The 21,267-nt window shown below is 37.4% G+C and overlaps 1 protein-coding gene across 1 annotated transcript in view; it reads right to left on the bottom strand.

Moving 5' to 3' along the window:
- The window catches only part of LOC149085082 (uncharacterized), a 37,738-nt gene that overhangs the window by 1,208 nt on the left and 15,263 nt on the right, over positions 1 to 21,267 (bottom strand). The window contains exons 2-6 of the mRNA XM_089232870.1: positions 17,073 to 19,227; positions 13,519 to 13,784; positions 8,278 to 8,726; positions 2,516 to 2,872; positions 196 to 382 (exon numbers count right to left, since the gene is read on the bottom strand). Of these exons, the coding sequence (XP_089088996.1) occupies positions 214 to 382; positions 2,516 to 2,872; positions 8,278 to 8,726; positions 13,519 to 13,784; positions 17,073 to 19,227 (3,396 nt within the window). The 3' untranslated portion in view covers positions 196 to 213. The remainder of the gene's footprint in view (positions 1 to 195; positions 383 to 2,515; positions 2,873 to 8,277; positions 8,727 to 13,518; positions 13,785 to 17,072; positions 19,228 to 21,267) is intronic.

Here is a 21,267-nt window from a genome sequence, read left to right as displayed (position 1 = left end):
ATTTTGTATATTAAAATCAATTTCGGGAACAAAATGGGTAGCGTTTGATTCTTCGTTGTCAGAGTTTTGCAGTGTTTTCAAATTATATAGAAGGTGTATTTTTAGTTATTTTGGGGATACATATCTGCTTAAACGTTAATTAATCTGTTGTTAGCCCTATCAAAAAAAAAAAAAAAAACTGAAAAGTCCACTTACAACCAACAAAATGTTAGACTAGACGAAGTTATGACTGCTGCCACAAAAACAAGAAGTCGGGAGAAGGAATGCATCGATGTAGAATCCTTTGTCTGCATCCCAGGCCAAAAGTCGGTAGAGTTTAAACTGTTGAAGGCAAGCCGATATTGTTTCACCGCCACATGTTGACAGGAGACCATCTTTATGACTGTGAGTATATAGAGATATTTATAATTCAAATAAATACAACATGCATTCAAATTATTCTCTTAGTACGATGCCGAAAGAATTGTTTCACCAATCCACTCACCAAAATACTCGCATTTCGATATAATATAGAAAGTTATTTAATGTCATGGTGAACAATAAGACAGTTTTCAAATAGAAAATTAATCTTGAAGATTAAAAAATCAGTATACTGAGAAAGGTATAGCATTTTTTACTTGGATCAATATCTTAAGATAACGAACTCTGCAAAACTAACTGGGAAAAGACTTTAAACATATAGCACACTACTATTCCTACTACTTTTCTTAGGCATGTTTTCCTACTATATTTGCTTACTACACTGGCTAATAAGTAGGATACGAGAAAAGAAAGATATGATGAGTAAAATTACGTATGTATGCTGTCCAAATTTTCCTATTTCTTTCTGCTTTCTTTAAATGACAGCTTTGATTGTTCATTTGCATCTTTAGACTATGTTATCACGACCGTGATTCAACACTCCCAAGTTAACACCCGTGATTGAAATGAAACCTATCTTCAATGTCTAAGAAGTATGATTATAGTCTGTAGTCAAGATGTCAGATTGTTATTAAGCTGTCATTATGTTCAGAAGGGGGAGGCGTCAATTTTTCATCAATAAATGTTTCCTTCCTGGGAATGAAGAACATAATAAAATTGTATAACTTAATTCCATTGTTTTTCCTTTGTTGTGTTTACTTCATTTTTGGGCATAGGAAGAATAAAAAAATGCACGTATCACTTATGCCAGTGATTCTCAACCTGGGGCCACATGGCCCCGTTGTGGTCCTGGCATATTCCAAGGGGGCCACGGGTAAAAATCAGATTGAAGTGGAGCCATGACAAGTGGGCACAGAGTGTTGTGAAGAAATAAAGCTTTCAAGAGAGAGAGAGAGAGTGAAATATATATATGGTGGGAAAAAATAGGGCTATTTTGACAATCCAACAGAGCTGTTCATAGAACCAGTGCCATCTTAATCCACGGGCGCATTTAGGCTTGGCCAGGGGCCTCATATCCATAGAGGGCCTACATGATGAGACCTGGTACTAGGATTTTCGAGTGTAAGTATGTAAGCTGTTACTTCCAGCTAAGTATGGGGCCCAAAACATCACTTTGCCCGGGTACTCACGATGTTGAGATGGCCATGCATAGAACCTCAACAAGAAAGAAAAGCTCACTGAACTCTAGCCCAGGGTAGACACGGACCTGGGGTGATGCATCAGGAGAGACGATTAATTGTGTAGGTTTGTTGGATTGTCCCGTATTTTACACAGACCTATTTTTCCCATATAATTCGGCTCTTGGGAGGGATGATCACCAATCTTCTGGATCCGGGCCTGGCCCAGGCTTCAAGAGATCGATCGTACTTATAAATTTTTTCTTAATTATTAAATTTAGTTTTGATTGAACTCAATGCGATAAGTAGAAAGGATCTCGCTCTTGGATGATGGTAGAGGGCCCTAGAATAAGACAGGGGGGCCACGAGAAAGAAATATGATCCAAAAAAGGGGGAAAGGGATAGAGAAACACTGACCTATACCATTGTCAAATATCCTATGACTTTGAAAGTTATATAGTAAAACATCTCTTCTGTGAACAACGGCGAGACAAAAAAAAAATTCGACCGTAAAAGAGATGTGACCGTTAATCAGGAGTTTGAAATGCATACTTTCATTATATAAGAGAAAATTATTATTTTGCCGTAATAGAGGGGTGACCGTATCTGAGAAGTGTCCGTTAGGAGGGGTTTTACTGTTTTTGAAATTTTTCTCGTACAGTCTAATTATATTTTCGAGTTTAAATCATCCATTAACGTAACTATAGTTTTTGATGATTAATGTATATTCATGCTCCTTAAAAAAGCAAATACAGTAAAACCCCTGTTAATGGACACCCCTCTTTTATGTACAAAGAATAATTTCCCGTTGTATAATATAAGTATGCATTTCAAACCCCTGATTAACGGTTACCCCCTCTTTTACGGACGGACTTTTTTGTCCTGTCGGTGTCCGTAAAAGAGAGGTTTCACTGTGTTATCCATGAGAAACTATGAAAAAAATTTTAAAGTTAATTAAATTACAATCGTACACGCACCTGCATTCTTCTATTCTTACAGTTTGCGTGTAATTAGCTCCAGATTCGGTGAATTCGAGATTCACGATTATCTTCCATTGTCCCGCTGTATTTAAGGCTCGAAGTGGCTTGCTATATTGGACGATAGAAGCACATGTCATAGTTTCGTTGCCATCATCTTTTGTTGGCGTGATGACGTCTCCTTCGAAAGAATACGATACTGAACTGCTGGACGAAAACGCATCGAAATCATTCTTCTCGTTGTTGAATGAAGCACTTTTAGGTATATCTATGATCGCATTTGTGGATGGGCTAATGTCCACAAGGAACTTGTCCAAAGGATGACGATTTCTTTCAATAGCTTTTTTGATTAGGTCTCTGAAATACACAAACAAATAATATTGAAAAACAATGAATATAATCTCAGTAAAACTTTTATAAATATTGATCTAAATATCTCTTTTAAGGAGTCTCATACCTCTTAACATGGTGAAAACTATGCTCAAATAGAAATTATTATTAAACTATGCTCAAATAGAAATTATTATTAAACTATGCTCAAATAGAAATTATTATTAAACTATGCTCAAATAGAAATTATTATTAAACTATGCTCAAATAGAAATTATTATTAAACTATGCTCAAATAGAAATTATTATTAAACTATGCTCAAATAGAAATTATTATTAAACTATGCTCAAATAGAAATTATTATTAAACTATGCTCAAATAGAAATTATTATTAAACTATGCTCAAATAGAAATTATTATTAAACTATGCTCAAATAGAAATTATTATTAAACTATGCTCTCATTAAAAATACTACACTGCTCAAAACAAATAGGGGAGCAAGCAAAAAAGTGAAGAAAACCGTGCGAGACAGCCACGTATTGGCATACAATGGATAGTACACGCGTATCAATGCGCAATACAGAAAAAAGACGTAAAAAAATTTGGAATTAAGCTTTAATTCTTTGAAAATATGGAAAAAACATGAAAAGATGATTTAGGGCAACAATTTGGTTACATGTAAACGATAAAAAAAAGTACTGTTTAGACATGATGCATGAGTTTTAATAGGGCGTGTGGTCTCCTCGAACAGCTAAGACTGCTGCACACCTGTTTGCCATTGATGCGATGAGGTTATCGATCAGACTTTGGGGAATACTGTTCCACTCCTCAAGAAGTGCAATCTGCAAGTCTCGGACAGTAACAGGCAGCCTTGGTCGCGCAGCAATGCGTCGTCCGAGCATTGGATTCAGGTCAGGAGAGCACGCTGGCCATTCCATACGCTGTATTGTTTCAGCTTCAAGCATGTTCTCCACCAGACGAGCTCTATGCGGTCGAGCATTATCATCCTGGAAAACAAAGGAATCTCCAATGGCTCCAGCGTAAGGGATGACATGAGGTCGCAGTATCTCGTCTGCATACCTTCGGGCCGTCAAAGTGCCATTTCGAATGATATGCAGGTCCGTACGTCCGCCTATGCTGATTCCACCCCATACCATCCAACCAGCTCGTCTGTATTGTGACCTTTCACGAACGAATGCGGGGTTATTTCGAGTGCCCCTGTACCAGAACACGTCGGGTGCCACACTCCAGACTGAATCGGGACTCGTCTGTAAACAGCACTTGGCTCCAATCATGTTGCTCCCAATCTCGATGTTCAGCAGCCCATCTTCTTCGGACCGCACGGTGGCGTGGGGTCAACGGAATGCAGACCATTGGCCTACGTGCATAGAGCCCTCCCTCATGAAGCCGATTACGTACTGTTTGGCTGGACACCCTTCGTCCTGTTGCAAGAGCAACCATCTTTGCAGCTGCGTAGCATTCTCTGTTCTGTTTCGACGGGCTGTTAACCGTATATACCGGTCATCAGTTGCTGTAGTGGCGCGTGGCCGACCTTGCCCTGGTCGACGTCTAACATTTCCTGTTTCTTGGAATCGATTGCACAGCCTTGCAACAACACTTCTGGCGACACTACGTTGTGTTTGCCCGGATTCCAGTCTGCCTATAACACGTCATGCCATGGATTCCGGTAAATCACGTTGTTGAGACATCCTCAAGTCACCTTGTCTCAAAAAAAATACTGCGCAATCGAATTTCGCAGTTACGGCAGTAAAACAGACGTTTCTGCAACATCCCGATTTCTGCCATCTCCTTTTTCTGGTTTTTGACGTCATGAACTTTGATTTGCATATGAAGTTTTCTTCTTCCGTTTCCTGCTAGGCTTTAAATTATGGATGATTCATTTTATGTTACTTATCGGTATACATCTTTGCGTAATTTTGTTAAAACCATGCGCTCCCCTAATTGTTTTGAGCAGCGTATTTAACCATTGTTTTATTTCAATTTATTTCAAATTTTTTTAATCATGTTCTTGTGATTGTATATGCCATCCTATGTTGGTATAAATTTTTACATATCTTGAATACTTAATTTTTTGTAAATTTTCAAAAAAAATGCATTAAAAACAGGGTAAGCTGTTTTTAATGCTCGAATGTAACCGATGCACTTATTGGTTGAATTTTTCATGTTTGATAGATAAACTTTTAGTGTAATCCTAGCCTTAACCACGGTTTCCCAAACTTTTAGTTCCACATCTCCCCCTTCTTCGGAAATTTTTTCTCTCAATCAGATTTTCTTAAATCCTTTTCTGTAATCAGAAATTTAGAAATGTCATTGTATCAAATGCTAAATCAAGACAATTTTTTCACCCTGCATTTTGGCATGTACTGGGTGGTACCCTGACTCATCATCAGTTTGCATCAGTCCGGGGTTGATCTATCTATCTATCCATCTTCTACAGGGTGGTCATAAAATAACTTTTCCAATATACGAGCAAATGAAATTCGAGATACAGGTGCTTCATAATATGCGTCCGAGAATGAAAAGAGAAACAAAAGTAGTTAAGGTTACAACAACCAAAATTTCAGAAATTCAAACAACAACACTCACTTTCATGCATTGCAATGGCGTTGGACGATACCTGTAGCATGATAAATGCCGGCGCTGATGCAGACAAGAAAACATGTGGAAACGACAAATGCAGATCACGTTGCTGCCACAGGAAGTCCTCCTGCGGGGGGAGGGGGGTTACCGCACCCCTTAGTGAGATCAAACAAAGTCTCTCTTTGTCTGCGTCCTGCGCCGCGTTTATAGCGCTACAGCAGCGGTTCTCAATCGTTCGAGGAAAATTAAAAAAAAGTAAATTTGAAGAACAAAAATGATTATAAATCTTTTTTAATTAACAAAAATAAATCAGTAACTTTGATGAATAAATAAAAAATAGGCCATTGGGGATCCGTCTTAGAAATTATGTACCAGAAAGGGCTCCAGTCAAAAAGGTTGAGAACCGCTGCGCTACAGGACCCGTTCCATTGCCATTCATGGTTTTTCACTGAGTACTCATGAAAGTGAGTGTTGCTGTTTGAATTTTTCGAAATTTTGTTGCTTTGACTGTAACCGCAAAAGCTAGGGTTTTGTTTTTCCTCTTCATTCTCGATGGCATATGCTTTGAGAAAAACTTATATCTCTAATTTCATTCGCATTCATTGATTTTTCGCGGCCGTTAGCGGCTCGTATATTGGTAAAAGCGGATTTATATAGTTCGACTGCCTTTGGGCTGCATAAATATTGCTGCCCTTTTTCATTCTAATCCAGTTTTCTTGACCACTCCTTGTTCAAATACGTCACCCTAGGCTATGAAATAAGCCCCTGCTTTTTTGTGAATACACGTGTCTCGAAGTCACTCATTTGGTCCCTCACTTGTATGCGCACTTTATTTGTCACTCTTTTGGCCGCTCGCTGGCCTCGCCCCTGCTCTCTAGATCACTCTTTTGATTATTCCCCTGCTCACGCACTCTCCGAGGCACTCTTTCACTTGTGCACATAAATGCACATCCTCTTTTGTTCACTCACATACTTGAACACTAAGTCACTCTTTTGGTCATTCACATGCTTGCACACATTCTGGGTCACTCTTTGAATCATTAACTGATTTAGTCTCTTACTGTCTAGGTCACTCTTTTTATCACTCGCCGTACCGTAGCCAGAAATTTATTTCGGAGGACGGAGACCAGTATTTGGGGGGAACCAAAGTTATAGAACAATAATAGATTTAATCTTGTTATTCCATTAAAGATCAATCATTTTCTAAAATTTCTCTCGCTATGGCCTTGGTCACTCACTGACTTGATCCTTTGCTCTCTAAGTCACTTTTTTGGTTGCTCACTGACTTACTCCCTTGCTCTCAAAGTCACTATTTTAGTCACTCGCATGTTTGCAAACTGTTTAGGTCACTCACTGACCTAGTCCCTCGATCTTTAAGCAGAGGCGGATTTATAGTTTTGCCACCCTTCTCCCATTCTCTCTAGTTTAATTTTCTTCACCGTTCATTCTTCAAAAGTTTAACCCACCAAGTCCCCCTGTAAATACGTAACTGTATATTGGCAAAGTGATTTTATGACCACCCCTTGTATTGAACACATTTTAGCGAAATGTGAAATTCTTATTTATTACATACAACAATGTAGACCAGTGGTTCCAACCTCTTTTAGGCCATCCCTGATGTTTTTGCCCCGTAACTAGAACGTTTGACAGGAGGGGTACCCCCCGTCCCCCGTGAAACTTCATAATTCTATCACCAAGAGTTCAGTTTTTTACATACTAACAAAAAAAACCCTTTTTTTTTTGCTTTGCATCCTTTCAAATTTTTGAACCCGAGAACTCCCTCCTCTCTTTCCCTTGTTACGTACAATTCTTGTTATTTATAGTTAAAAGCAGTGCTTCTTAACCAGGGATTCTAGGAAAGACATCAGGAGGGTCTGTGTGCTTGGATGAGAAAACAATTACAGTGAAATTTCACTACAAAAAAAACGATACTCGATATAACGACAAATCCCTCCAAAATGGTATTTTTTCAAGGCTTGTTTGAAAATGCCTGAGTTTAATGTAAAAACTATCACTTCTCGATATAATGATAATCCCTGCACAGCTATATTTTTTCTTAAACCACAGAATATCATTATATTGAGGTTTCACTGTAACTCATTCAATAGAGTAGGTAAGCTTTCACGGTTGGAGTTTATAAGAGTATCCATATTTTCGGGCTACTATGCCGTGTTCGAGGCTTTTCATCCACTACTGCGGTGGACAACATCGATGCAGGTGACGGCAAGCATCAGAGGTCACAGTCTTCTGAGGAGGTCGTTTCGTCTCCTTGCAGATGATATTCACATATTCATGCAGTAGTGGACGAAATGTCTGCTGATAAGAAGCCCCAGATACAGCATAACAGTCCGAAAATAAAGAATGGATACTCTTAATTAACTCATTGTTTTCACATTGTTACATACTGGATATCGTTTTGTAAAGGGGTTTGTGGCCTTCATTTTTCTTCATTTTATTGACGGGGGAAAGGGAATCCATCGATTTCATCTTACTGGCACAAGTTGTCCGTGAAATACAAAACGTTAAGACTTCTGGTCAGACCCCTTCCAAAGAAAACACTGAAAGATAAAATAAAAGAAGTCATCAAGAAATTGTTTAAAAACAATTTGAAGGAATTCAGGATTTTCGTGAGAGTTCTGAAAAGTTCCAAGCCTTAATATAAAAGCTCATTCCCAAATTGCCCCCTTGTGGGGCGTGAGCCCTGCGTTGAGAATCACCGATGTAGACACATTTACTGATCATTTTTTTACCTATGAGACTTGTAATACTGCAGTCAATCAAACAGGTAATTTTTTTTTCCCAGTAAAGAAAGAAAAAAAAAATTCTCACTTGGGATATTCTGGATCTTCGAGACAGAAAGTAGTGTTAGAGTGAAGAGCGCAAAGTGGTATCCTGTTGTGATCGTAATTTTCAGCTACCGCTGTGCTTTTCAATGTTGTCGGTGGCGTAACCGTGCCAGTGGCTGTGACAACGCTTATTATAGTGACAGGTTCCACTTCGGTTGAAGAATAAGCTGGAACTGGCTCGTGGTATTTAGGAGATTCTGACGTTCTGGCGCTGGCGTGAGGACTAGAGTTAGGAGCGTCGGTTACGCCACTGCTGCTGCTGATACCCGTTTTATGGAAGGAAAATTGATAAACGCTAGAGGTAGTTTGCTTGCTAGGAAGGCGAGTTGTTGACCTGATACTTGATGGCGTGGTAGATTTATTCCGTCGAGAAGGTGTTCTGTAATGTACTGAGTACCCTGTTTGCCGTGGTGTACTCTTCCTTGCTGATATCTATTTGGAAAATGAATTGATGAGGAATAAATTAAGAAAAAATGTATAGAATTTCTCTCGTTCTGAATAACTGTAAGTAACATCAGAAAAACTGAAATACAGTAGAACTTGGTTAATTCGAACTTTCACGGACTCCCCTTGAGTTTGGTATCTAATTTACTGTTGAAATTTCTCGTTTAACTCGAACTTTTTTCGATTTTTTGGATAATTCGAAGTTGGAGGGAAAAATCATGATTTTTTGTATGAGCAAAAATTTAGCTTGGAAAAATTCTACAATAATTCAAATTTTGCTTTTCTCGATCAAGTTGTTGAACAAATTTTTAAAGACTACTAAATGTTTAGAAATTTTATTTTTTTCTACTCTTTTTTTGATAATTTGAAGTCCATTTTTACCTTGTTCTCAGCTGGAGTGCATCGAGACTGTGTAGGACTACCACTTAATACCGATTACGCTTTTCAACCTATAGATCAAGGTGTAACATTCAAAATCTGAACTTTTTTGTCGTCATCAAGAGTATGGAGAGTATCGAAATGTTCAGATTGTAATGAAAGGGAAAAATTTCCTTGATAGCATTAAGAATGATAAGCAAAATTTGGGAAACAGTTTCGTGACTGATGATCACGAAACTGTTTCCGTAAATGAGGCATGAAACATGGTCAAGAAATTCTGCAGTGATGCTGATTCCAGAACAGTAGAACAAAGTAGCAGCTAAGATCAATTATTATAGTTAATAAATTATTAAAATTTAGGAAACAGTTTCGTAAACGATAATAAAATTTTAATCACTGATAGCCATTATCTTCTGTGAATGTTGATGATTAAGTTGTAATTTGTAGTCATTGTACTGATCCAGGATAGACTAATTGTATAATTTGAATTTCGGATAATTCAAACTTTTTTTCAGTGACTTTGGATTTCGAATTAATCAAGTTCCACGGTATATTGAAAGTATTACACTGAAACCTCTTTACAACAATACTCGATACAACGGTAAATCCCTCTACAACGATATTTTTTCGAATCCTGTTTGGAATTGCTTATAGTCTAATGTGAAACTCCTCTCGATACAACGATATTCTTAGCTATAATAAATCCCCCTATAATGATATTTTTTTAGAAGATTTCGAAACTGCTACAACGATACTTTTTATATTTCGCTCAAGATCACCTTCACTTTCGTATTTTTAAATTCCTCACCATTTTCTTTTTCTTTCGAGGATATTTAGTAACATAAGTATTTTTCACCATCTACCCTCTGAAAGTGTTATTGAAGTTGCCGTGAAGCTACTTTCTGTGTAGTACACAAGTTCTGATGAGATGCCAACAACAGTATAAATTTGGTGGTGTTCGATGAGATATAACGATAATTTATCTACAACGGTATTTTTCTTGGTCTTTCGAGAGTATCTTAGTATCGAGGTTTCACTTTATAAGCATTTTAAGCAAGTATTTGAGCATCTATTGTTAAAAGTACAGCCGAGTTCTCCCATAACATACCCCCTTGGTGATTCGAGAAGCGTATGTAATAAGAGCGAGGTCTTAAAATTAGCTTATATTGCAGTTGTATATATGCATAAAGTGCATTATGAGATTGTTGCGTACAAAATAAGCTTATGCAGCACAACTTAAAGTACATAATAATTGAATTTAAAATAGAATGAATATATTTTTTGGTTGATATATTTCCCCTGAGGAATCTTAAAAATGTATTAGAGAGTATATAATATACCGAACACTACCCCAGTAATTAATTTATAAACAAGCACAACTAATGTAAGTTTCGTCATCAATCAACATGTTTTTTCATATTCTTTCAACAGGTAGAGATTTGCTGTTTTTAAAGTAGGGCTTTTCTGCTTTATCCGATCAAAACATTTGTTCTTTTATCACTGCCATCTACCAGGTGATCCGAAATTATCAGAAAAAGCAAACATCGATGATTTAAAAGGCATCGACGATGCAATTTCACCAACACTAGAGGAAAGAGTTTTTTAAACAGCAAGAAATTTCCAGCAGAATTTACGTACTAAGTTGGCTCTGCTAACAGGTAGCGTTTTCTAGCCATCCACCACAGGCGCAGATCTAGAGTACTATGTTTGGGAGGGCGAACTACTGGGAACAAAGGACATGTGGTGAATAACGTCCCGTATTTTACGGGCGAAACCATTATTTTTACTTTCAGCCAGTCAGGCCTTTTTTTCGTAAGCCGTTGTAATAGCCCTGAGGGCAGATCTCGGCAGTAAATTCCGCACCATTATTATTTTTTAATTGCGTTTCTAGCTTTTTTGAAGCTATCTATTCTGGATCCAAAGAAGGGGCGCCCACCCCTGATTCATCACAGAGCCATCTATCAGTAGAAAATGTAATGATTGCGATCAAATTTTTTGTTATTAAAGCAATTCCCACAACTTTCTGTGAAACAATACATCAAGATATCACTAGAATAAATGAATATCGCAAAAATAAGGCAGGGATTACACTTTAAAAGTTTGATAAAAGTTTTTTTAATGTTTTTTAAGTTTGTAATAAGAATTAGTTGTGTTTAAAGTTAGTTGTTTAGGAAAAATTGCTTAAGAGAGAATAGTTTTGTGAAAGATCTTTTATCAAACTTTTATAGCGTAATCTCGGCCTTAGTCACTTTTTTTGGCTTCATTTTTCCAGGTTTACAGTATCCAAACCAATTTCTAGGTTAAAGCCGGGATTACACTATAAAAGTTTGATAAAATATCTTTTACAAAACTTGAAACAACAATAAGCCTATTAGTTACATTCGCTCAAATGTAACTGATGCGCTTATTGGTTGCATTTTTCAGGTTTTGTAAAAGAACTTTGATTAAACTTTTATAGTTTAATCCCGTCCTAAGAGAGTTTTACGGCATGTTATATCCACAGTGTATGTTTCAAGAGTTATATGTGATAACTGGAGCCCGTATTATATGCAAATGCATAAGTGAATATGCTAGTACTTTTTGTAGTGCATATAAATCACCAAAATTTTAGAAAAAACATAACTTTAGAAGGCATTTTTTCTCGCATTGATTTTAATCGCATTGTACTAACGTTTTTTCAAGAATATTTTTAAATTTTTATTCTTTGTATTTCATCAAATTTCTTCAATTTTTTCAAGAAAATATTTCATTATTTACTATTCATTTTAGGGCATATCTTTAAGCATTTTTAAACGCATATTTTTAAGCATTTTTAAACGCATATTTTTAAGCATTTTTAAACGCATATTTTTAAGCATTTTTAAACGCATATTTTTAAGCATTTTTAAACGCATATTTTTAAGCATTTTTAAATGAATATTTTTGCACTTCTTAATGCATGTGTCATTTTTTTGAGCATATTTTTTAGTTTTACTGTATATTTTTCTTTTCTCTTAGCTTAAAACATACTTCAGTGTTTTTAATATGGATATCTTTTTCTCATTTTTGTGCATATTTTTGATTTTTCGATAAACTTAAGCGTTTTTAAATACATACTTTTTTCGTATTTCACCAATATTTTTCAGTAAACCTATACATTCCCTTTAGGGCATATTGAAGAATTTTTAAGGCGTATTTTTTATTTTAGGGGCCATTCAAGTATTACGTCAGCATCGAGGGGATGAGGAGGGGGTTTCAGATTTGCTAACTTTTAATGACAAGGGGGAAGGGGGTTTGAAGGTTGCTTACGTCATCAACCACCCCTTTTTGAAGATATGAAATATTCTAAGCTGCTGACGAAATTCTGCTGACAAGGGGGGGGAAGGGGTCAGTGTTTTGCTGACTTTTGCTGACAAGGGGGGCGGGGGTCAAAAATGCCTGAAAATCTGCTTACGTAATACTTGAATGGCCCCTTATGCATATTTAGATATTTTTAAATGCATATTTTCACAATATTTTCATGAATTTTTTTTTTCATTTTTATTCATTTTTGCGTATATTTTTATTTTTAGTGCCACCCTTCGGCAAATGATATATATTGAAGGGTTTGTTTTCATTTTTCTCACATATTTATGATTTCATGTTTCATCACAGCATTTTTCAGTGCATATTTCAGCGTTTTTTAATGTATATTTGAGCGTTTTTAGTGCATATTTCAATGTTTTTTTAATGCATATTTTCCCACTTTTAAGTGCATATGTTGCTTCCTAAGCCCGAAATTGGCCAATTCGCGAATTGGCCAATTTCGCTAAATATTGACCGGTCAGTGTCCAAATTTTCCGAAGTCCGACAACAAAAGATATGATTCGGAATCATCATCAAGTTGGCGTATTTTTATGATAATTATGTCCACGTTAGTTATAGTAACTCCTCAAACCGCAGTCACTATGCGATAATCATTTTGTTCCCTAAAATTTGGCAGGAAAAACTATGTGTTTATATAATTATTTTTATAGTTTTTTTCTCTCGTCACATGGAGCCAATCCAGAATAGCTGCTATGTACAGACATGTATCACAAGTAGGCAATTTAAAAAAATCTCCTACCGGGCCATCTTACATTAGCGCACATCGAGCTTTGGACAGGGATCTCCAACCAATTCACGAAATGGACAGCCAAAGCCCGAATAATTTCTGCAATTCGAACTCTGGCCAAAACTCTTGGCCGATTCGCGAAGTGGCCGGTCCCGTCGCGAATTAGCCACACTTCGGGCTTTAGCAGTATAACACATTTAATCCATTCTCTAATTGTAACAGAGGTAAAAATACATGGAAGTGAATGGACCAAAAATTGGGGATTACTAAATCGTATGTTATATCCACGGTGTCAGTTAGTCATGCAGCGTATGACTCGACTGAACTTACTTTATGAGTACTAGTTGCTAGTGACGGCGGTGTCGTGTGTAGCACTTGAGATGCTCGCTTAGGAATTTCCTCGTTGGAAAGTTTGGCGTTTGATTTTTTTTCTTTGCCACTGTGGTTGAGACTATCACTTGTGTTATTTGATCGTAAAATTGGGCTTGACTGATTTTGTGCCTGGTCGTGTTGATAGAAGTATCTGTTGCGATCTTGTTCTTTCAAGACAAACCCAGGCTCGGGACCACTTAGATGAAGTGCGGCTATTTCACTTCCTGAAAGAAAAAAAAATGAAGACAAATTGTGATAAATCGGTTATTTTTCATAATAGCCGGTTATTATGCATAATCGCCAACCGTCTCGGTAATTTTTATATACAGGGTCTTTATAATTAAAGTAACAATTTGAAATGGCTATAAAAGGGAAACTACTGGACAAAATGTTATCAAACTTGGTAATAGTTTACAGGAGGTCATGGGATTCAATTTTCCGGAAAAAAAATATTTTCAAAAACTCACCACCAGCGGGGAATGGTGCTGTATGCAATATTGTTAAACGAAATATGACATAACCATCACTGCAATAAGACATGGAGACATTTTATGCAGGACGGGGTTCCACCTCACATTGGTGCATGTGTCAAAAACAGTTACTTCAGCACCATTTCACGGATGACCGGATTATAAGCCGGCACTTTCCCATTTCTTGGCCATCCCGGTCACCTGACCTCAACCCCTATGACTCTCTGGCTATGGAGTTACCTCAAAGCCACTGTTTATGGTGATAACATAAACAATTTGGAGGAATTGAACAATGCGATACGTCCGTAACATTCCTCCTGATATGCTAAGAGCTACTGTTGAGAATGCAGTAATGTGATTTAACCTGCTTTCAGAAAATGGTGGACGCCACATTGAACATGCTTTGTAGCACGTTTTAGAAACGATTGAAAACATTTTAAACAGATGTCTTCATGCCTTATTTCCCCGCCATTCCCCGCTGGTGGGTGACTTTTTGACAGATTTTTTTTTTTTGCGGAAAACTGAATCCCATGACCTCCTGTAAACTATTACCAAGTTTGATAACATTTTGTCCAGTAGTTTCCCTTTTATGGTCATTTCAAGGTGGAACTTTAATTATAAAGACCCTGTATTTATTACGTTTACTGGTGATTATGCATAATACCCAAGCGTCGTTGATCAATTTGGTAATTACTAAAGAAATTATCACTTTCACCGGCGATTATAAAGCGCCATTGATAAATTTGATGAATGCTAAAAAAAATTACAAATAATGATACTTTGATAAAATGAGACGTAATATCTGGGTACGATCGTAAAATTTGCTAAACAGGAGTTCGTTATATCAAGGTCCGATTGTAGAATTCGTCAAATAGGGGTTAATTATATCACGGTTCTATTGTACAATTCGTTAAATAAGAGTTTATTATATTGGGGTCTGATTGTATACTTACGAAAACTTGTTAAAATTTGTTAAATTAGAGTTCGTTATATTGGATTACGATCGTAAAGTTCGTTAAATAAAAAACAATGATATCAGGGTGCGATTGTGAAGTTTGTTAAATGAGAGTTCGTTATGTCGGAATGCGGACTTCAGAATTCGTCAAATAGGAATTATTTCGGGAATGTTCAGAAAAATTCGTTAAATCAGAGTTAATTGCGTACATCCGGTTTAGACTCTGTCTCACAAGTACGATCGTCTAAATAATAAATCTCATCACGGCAATGGGACCGATTTATCATATTTGTCAATACGTAATAGCAATTATGCATAATAACCGGCAAATGCCATGAATTTAGTAGGATTTATCATATTTACCAACGGCGCGTTATTATGCATAATTTTTCAAACTTTCCAAAATGGTCAGCGATTAGGCTTAATAACCGGTTTATTGTGCATAATGACCGGATTTATCACATTTACCGTAACATGTATATCGTTACACGCACGCACGAAATTACAAAGTTCACAACGGAGTGTTAGTAATTTGATGAATTTGCATCAACCTATTTCCTGAACTGGTTATGTCCAATCAAAGTAATACATATATACATATTACTGACGTGTGGCACGGTTACAGAGCAGCAGTTCCTCAACACTTAAGTTAACCGTGACACAATTCTAAATCACTCAAGTGGCCCATGGCACACTTCTCATATCACTAAAGTGAAACGCGGCATATTTACAGATCACTTAAGTGGCCCGCGACATGGTTTCAAATAAATGAAGTGGCCGCATTATTCTAAAGGTTGAGCACCCTTGGTAGTCTGTCAGCAAAAACCCTGCTAAAAATCTTTTTCTTCTTCCATTATCAGCACTTTATGGCACATATTCGCTTAGATATTTGAATTCGAAAATCACTGAAAATGAACGAGAAAAATCGCACAATGAGCTTGTCTGGTAGTTTATGTGGTTTTCCCTCTCAGAAAGCGAATATCTATCTAAGCGAATATTATGCACTTAAAAGCGTGGAATTTTTTTTTTTTTTTTAGTTGGCTTCTGGAAAGACAGGGCAACAACTTTCTAACTGGTTTTTTAGGACAGGGTAACCAAACTATACAACAATAACTATAAAAAAACCATGCAATATGAATGATGTATCTGAGGCTTAGAAGTTATTTGGACACTTTTTCCTAACTGGCAGTATGTCTCTAGGATCAACGGTTCGCCAGTAATTTGCTGACAAGGGACTTGAGGGATCATCCTGTATGTTGCGTACTCTTTGAAGGTTTTAATTAAAATTATACAAATACAAAGGTGTTGTTGAAGACAAGAGATGGTAGTCTACGAAAGGGTGCGATGCTGTTTCTTTCACCGTGGTGGACTGAACAACGATAAGTATTTAGACGCTACTTTGAGCAGCTTTCAGGAGTCTTTCTCTGATGCAAATGCCATTGTGTAACTCATATATTAGTCCAAGATTGTTCTATCTTAATTATATGACATAACTTGATCCAGATTAGCTGCTATTGATGATCCATCATTACTCACACTTATCTTGTAAGGAGCAAACATATCAAGGCGACATTTATCAAGAAATTTATTTCAAAGGCTCTAGAGCTCCGAGACCGGAAAAAAATAGCATTAAATGCGGGGAAACTGTTTCATCGCACATTTAGAGTGCTGTTTTTCCCCCAACTTCCCTCAGTTTTTCGAATTCGAATATCTCAGTGAAAATTGCACTTGGAAACGTGGAATTTTTGTTGTTGGTATCAGGAGAGACAAGGCAATAACTTTTCAATAGGGTTTTCGGGCACACGGGGACTGTATAGGAAGTAAATTTTTTGTTTTAATAACTATACAAAAAAACCCGTCCAACATGAATGACGTATCTGAGTACTACACGTTATTTTGATACTTTTTCTAATTGGAAGTATGCCTATAAGATCAACGGTTCGCCATTAAAATGCTACAAGGGAAATTATGGGATCATTCCCGTATAACTTGTAAAAAAAAATGAACCTTTCATATCTTATCTCTTTTCCTCGATAAACGCGTTTGAAAGTTTCAAAATTGTAAAATACATTTAAGAGTTTTCTTACCTGCGTTCTGTTCATCCAAGATCACTGTGGTACCGTATTTTCCGGTATGACTTAAATTTTCAGTTGCAGCAGCTTGTGGGGTTTCAGAAATATTTGATAGCGTTGGAGCCGTAGTTTCCACAACGAAGTCTGGTCTAGCAGTTTGGGGATTATTCGCTGACTGTTGATAATATAATTCCTTTGAAGATGGATAATCGGATTGTGTTTTTGATTGCTCATTGTTTTTAGTCATTTGATATTGATTGTTATCGTTCGATGAAGAAGGAGAATTGTAACTCAGGCTATGGTCTGGGAAATCATAGGAAGGCTTGGGAGAGTATGGTATTTCAAAATTTGACTGAGTGTTTATCCCAAGGGACTGAAATTTCGGGTTTTCCTCCCCTAGATTCGATGTTGCTCCATCCACTTGATATACGTTTTGCTGCTGTTGTTTTGGATAACTCTGCTGTGTATTGTAAGCCTGGATGGGGTAATTGACAGAATACGACAAGTCTCGGGTATGAGAATATGCCCCCGGATTGATCAGAGAGCTACTTGACTGGCTTGTAGTCTTTTCTACTGTTGGTACACTGTGAGCAGAACCTGAGTTTTGCGAAAAAATTCCATAAGAAGAATCCAAAGATGGAGTATTTTCATTGCTCAATTTAACGGGGTACGATGATTTAGAGTTGTCTTGATAAGCTAGCAGGCTTTTAAAATCAGATGATGGTATAGATGGATTCGTTTCGTGTTTCGGCTGATTATATGTCATTATTTGTTTATAATCGGGAGAAGAATTATCAGTAGCATGGTTGAAATCTGAACTGCCTGGAGTACTTTGAATGAATACTTGTTGACCATTGGAGTAATAGTTCGTCTGATCAGTAGATGGGTAACCATTTCCTACAGCGTAATTGTTGTTGTAGACCACATTTTGAGAATTTTCTCCAGCACCATTTTGAAACTGTTTGATTGCTTCGGCCTGATAATATGCATTGGCATTATTTGCGTAACCTCCGCTGTTTTTAGTCTGATAGTTAGGCTGGGCATGCGCGAATGATTCTTGTCCATTCTGATTCATTCTCAACGCGCTTTTTGGATCCTGTGTGTAATAACTATATGCAATAGGGGACTCAAGTTTTTCACCTTGAATTTGCTGGAATCCGCTGTACTGTTCGGCAAGCTTCTCTGGGCTCAGCAACGTGTAAGGGCTGTTGATGTTGTTATACGGTGATTTTGTGACATCCTGAATATTTCTATCTGGATATGTTTGAATACTCTGAGGTTTTATTGGACTTGGGGACCCAGCTCCAAGCTCTAGGCCACTAGAGTACGACGATGGCAGAAACGTAGCACGACTATTGTCTTGTTGTTGGCGGGAACCGAATTTAACCATTTCTTGCATTTGTTTATAAAATTTGGGGTTAAAGGGAAGAACATTTTCTGGGCTTTCTATTTCCACGTTAGGAATCACTGGTGGTAATTCAGGTTTTTGATTATCTCTGTAATACGGATTCCTTGAGGCCGGTGGTCTTTGCCTTTGCTGATTATTTGGTCTTCGATTTCTATGACCTTTAGTTTCTCTTATACCATTATTTCTATTGTTTTTCATTCTTCCATAAAAATCATGATTGGAAGCCTCTGCTGTAGGAGGTTTGTAAGGCCGTGTATTTCTTGGACGTTCTATTTTATAACCACCTCCTCTTATATCTAGTGTCACATCGCGCAAACCTGGTCTGCTGGGAGGTCTAGGTTTGTTTCTGTATTGTTGTGGATTGTAATTATTCTGGTTGTTAGGAGGAGGTCCTCTCTGCCTACCACCTAATTGGGGCTTACCTCTGCCCATAGTATTGCCGGGTGGTCCCCGTTGTCGGTGTGTTTCAGCTCTCAGCCCAGTAGCATCCGAAGAGAGCCCAACAAATGGCACCACCGGGTACTTTATCCCCGTATTTCCATTCATTCCAAAAGCTTTGACCACGTGTTCCTCCGTAAAAAATGGATAAAGTGATCCTGTCGGAGCATTTATTTGAGGACTGGTGAAAATGGCTGCTTGGTTTGCACTAAAATCGGCAGTCGGCTCAAACGTCATGCCAGCAAACGAAGCAAAAGGATTCAAATTCTGGCAAATTGTTATAGGGAGTAGCCAGACATGTAGAAACAAAAGTGATGGATAACACTGAAAAAAACGAAAAGAACGAACATCAGTAAAGTTTGCTCAATTATACAGTATTTTGAATAAAACAATAAGATGAATATATTCGGAATCCATTTAAATTAATCAATTTTTCACTTGTAAAGAAAAAAATGAAAAATTATGACAGTTAGTTTGCGTGAAAAATTAAGTAAAACCAGCAGATTATACAGCTTAAGAGTCTTATCGCCCACTAACGGATAACATTCAAGTATTGAAGTTACAGGCATTCAAAATACTACCTCCTGCTAAATTTTTTTAATATTATCTAAGTATTTGTTATGATAAGCATCTCCCAGTTGAGAATAAGAAGACTAAATCGTCGACTAAACTAAATCGTCGGTAAAGCAGGGAATTCTGGATAGAAACAGGAAGGTATACCACTTAATACTCATTATAATACGTTGTACCCAACAGGGTGCACGGTCTGATGCACGTCTAAATCACCTGTAACGGTGTATGTGTGTCAGTGATAGATTTAATCCGACTACGCTTTTTGAAGTAACTATAACAGCTTCACTTTCCCTTTCTGTTTTGTCACTAGCCTTGACCTTGCACCTCTCGTCTAATCTTTTACTAACCAAGGAAGAACGATGAATCGAGTAAAGAAACACAATACCAGGTAGATGATTGAGTTCAAAAAAACACATGCAGCATAATAAATATCAATCACTGAATCATATCATAATTATTATAATTTAATTCTTCTCTCCAGTATATATCGATTATTTAAATGCATACCACTCCGTGCACTAAGATTCACTTCAGAAATACAATATTTATACGTATATTAGAATATGCAGGATGACGTAAACTCTTTCCACGAAAGGAAATTGATTTGAATAATGCATATCAAGACCAGGGGCTGCTTAACCGAGGTGTAAAGGGTGCGGTGCACCCGGGCGGCAGCTCAGATAAGCTTTAGTTAGACACAATTTTTTTTTTAAATTTCTAGTAGTAAAAACTCAAATGACATCACGCTTTTGAGCCATACTTTGACAACGAAGATGTTGAGAAAACTTGAAGGAACGGACAGCGTGGGACTATAATGCTACCAGAACCAAGAATGTACTGTGTCACACGGGGTGGGGTAAGTGTGCAATTTGGTGCTCCCACCCAGTAATTTTTCTAGAACGTTCAAGTAAAGGCAAAGTAAAAAATTCGGGGTTCTTAGATGTCCGGCTCTGAAGCACCAGAAATAAATTTGAAATGAATTTTTTTTAAAAATTCGCCTCGTTATACTTTCTCTTTGCAGGATAAGTGTAAGTAATGATGGCTAAAGTAAGAGCTGTAATTTGGATCAAAGTTACAGTGTCGTCTTAACGCTTGGGCCCACCCGGACAAGGCTCGGGGGGATCAAGTGCGGAGGGGACCCTCAGGATAATGAGATCTGGTACAGATTATTGAGATCTAGCATGTGAATTTGCAGGTAGGCATTGCTAGTCAAATAGGGATACTCAGGAAAACTAATTTGCCTCAGGGCCCATGATGATCTTGAGACGGCCTAGTCAATTTATCTGGCGTAATTTAAAATATTATAATGATCCTGGACCAAAATGCTGGACAGTTTCATTAAAAGCGAGACGTAGGGCTACAGGGATTTTGTACTGTGATAAATAATGTGTGGCTTTATATTTAAAAAGTCAGGTTTGTACCAGTGTCACATGGGCTAAAGAACTGTCACCCACAGCCAGGCTCGTCTTTACGGTCGGCGCATGAGGCTTTGCAGCCGGGCGGCAGGTAGGCTTGAGTCGCCACTTGAGTCAGGACTTTACTTGTGACCTCCACGAAAGATGAGTACAGTTGTTGTTGAAGACAAAAGATGGTAGTCTACGAAAGGGTGCGATGCTATTTCTTTCACCGTGGTGGACTGAACAACGATAAGTATTTAGACGCTACTTTGAGCAGCTTTCACGAGTCTTTCTCTGATGCAAATGGCATTGTGTAACTCATATATTAGTTAAGTTTTATTTGTTCGGCTGTTGGAACGTCAACGTAGACATGCAATTTTCCTCTAGAACTATG

This window comes from Pholcus phalangioides, unplaced genomic scaffold (genome assembly GCF_987345545.1).
Source record: "Pholcus phalangioides strain wild (caught in Gottingen) unplaced genomic scaffold, Ppha-v1.0 ptg000007l_1, whole genome shotgun sequence".
Classification (NCBI taxonomy): Eukaryota; Metazoa; Arthropoda; class Arachnida; order Araneae; family Pholcidae; genus Pholcus; species Pholcus phalangioides.
Note: the sequence above shows the minus strand (reverse complement) of the source record. Positions and strands in the feature narration are given on the sequence as shown.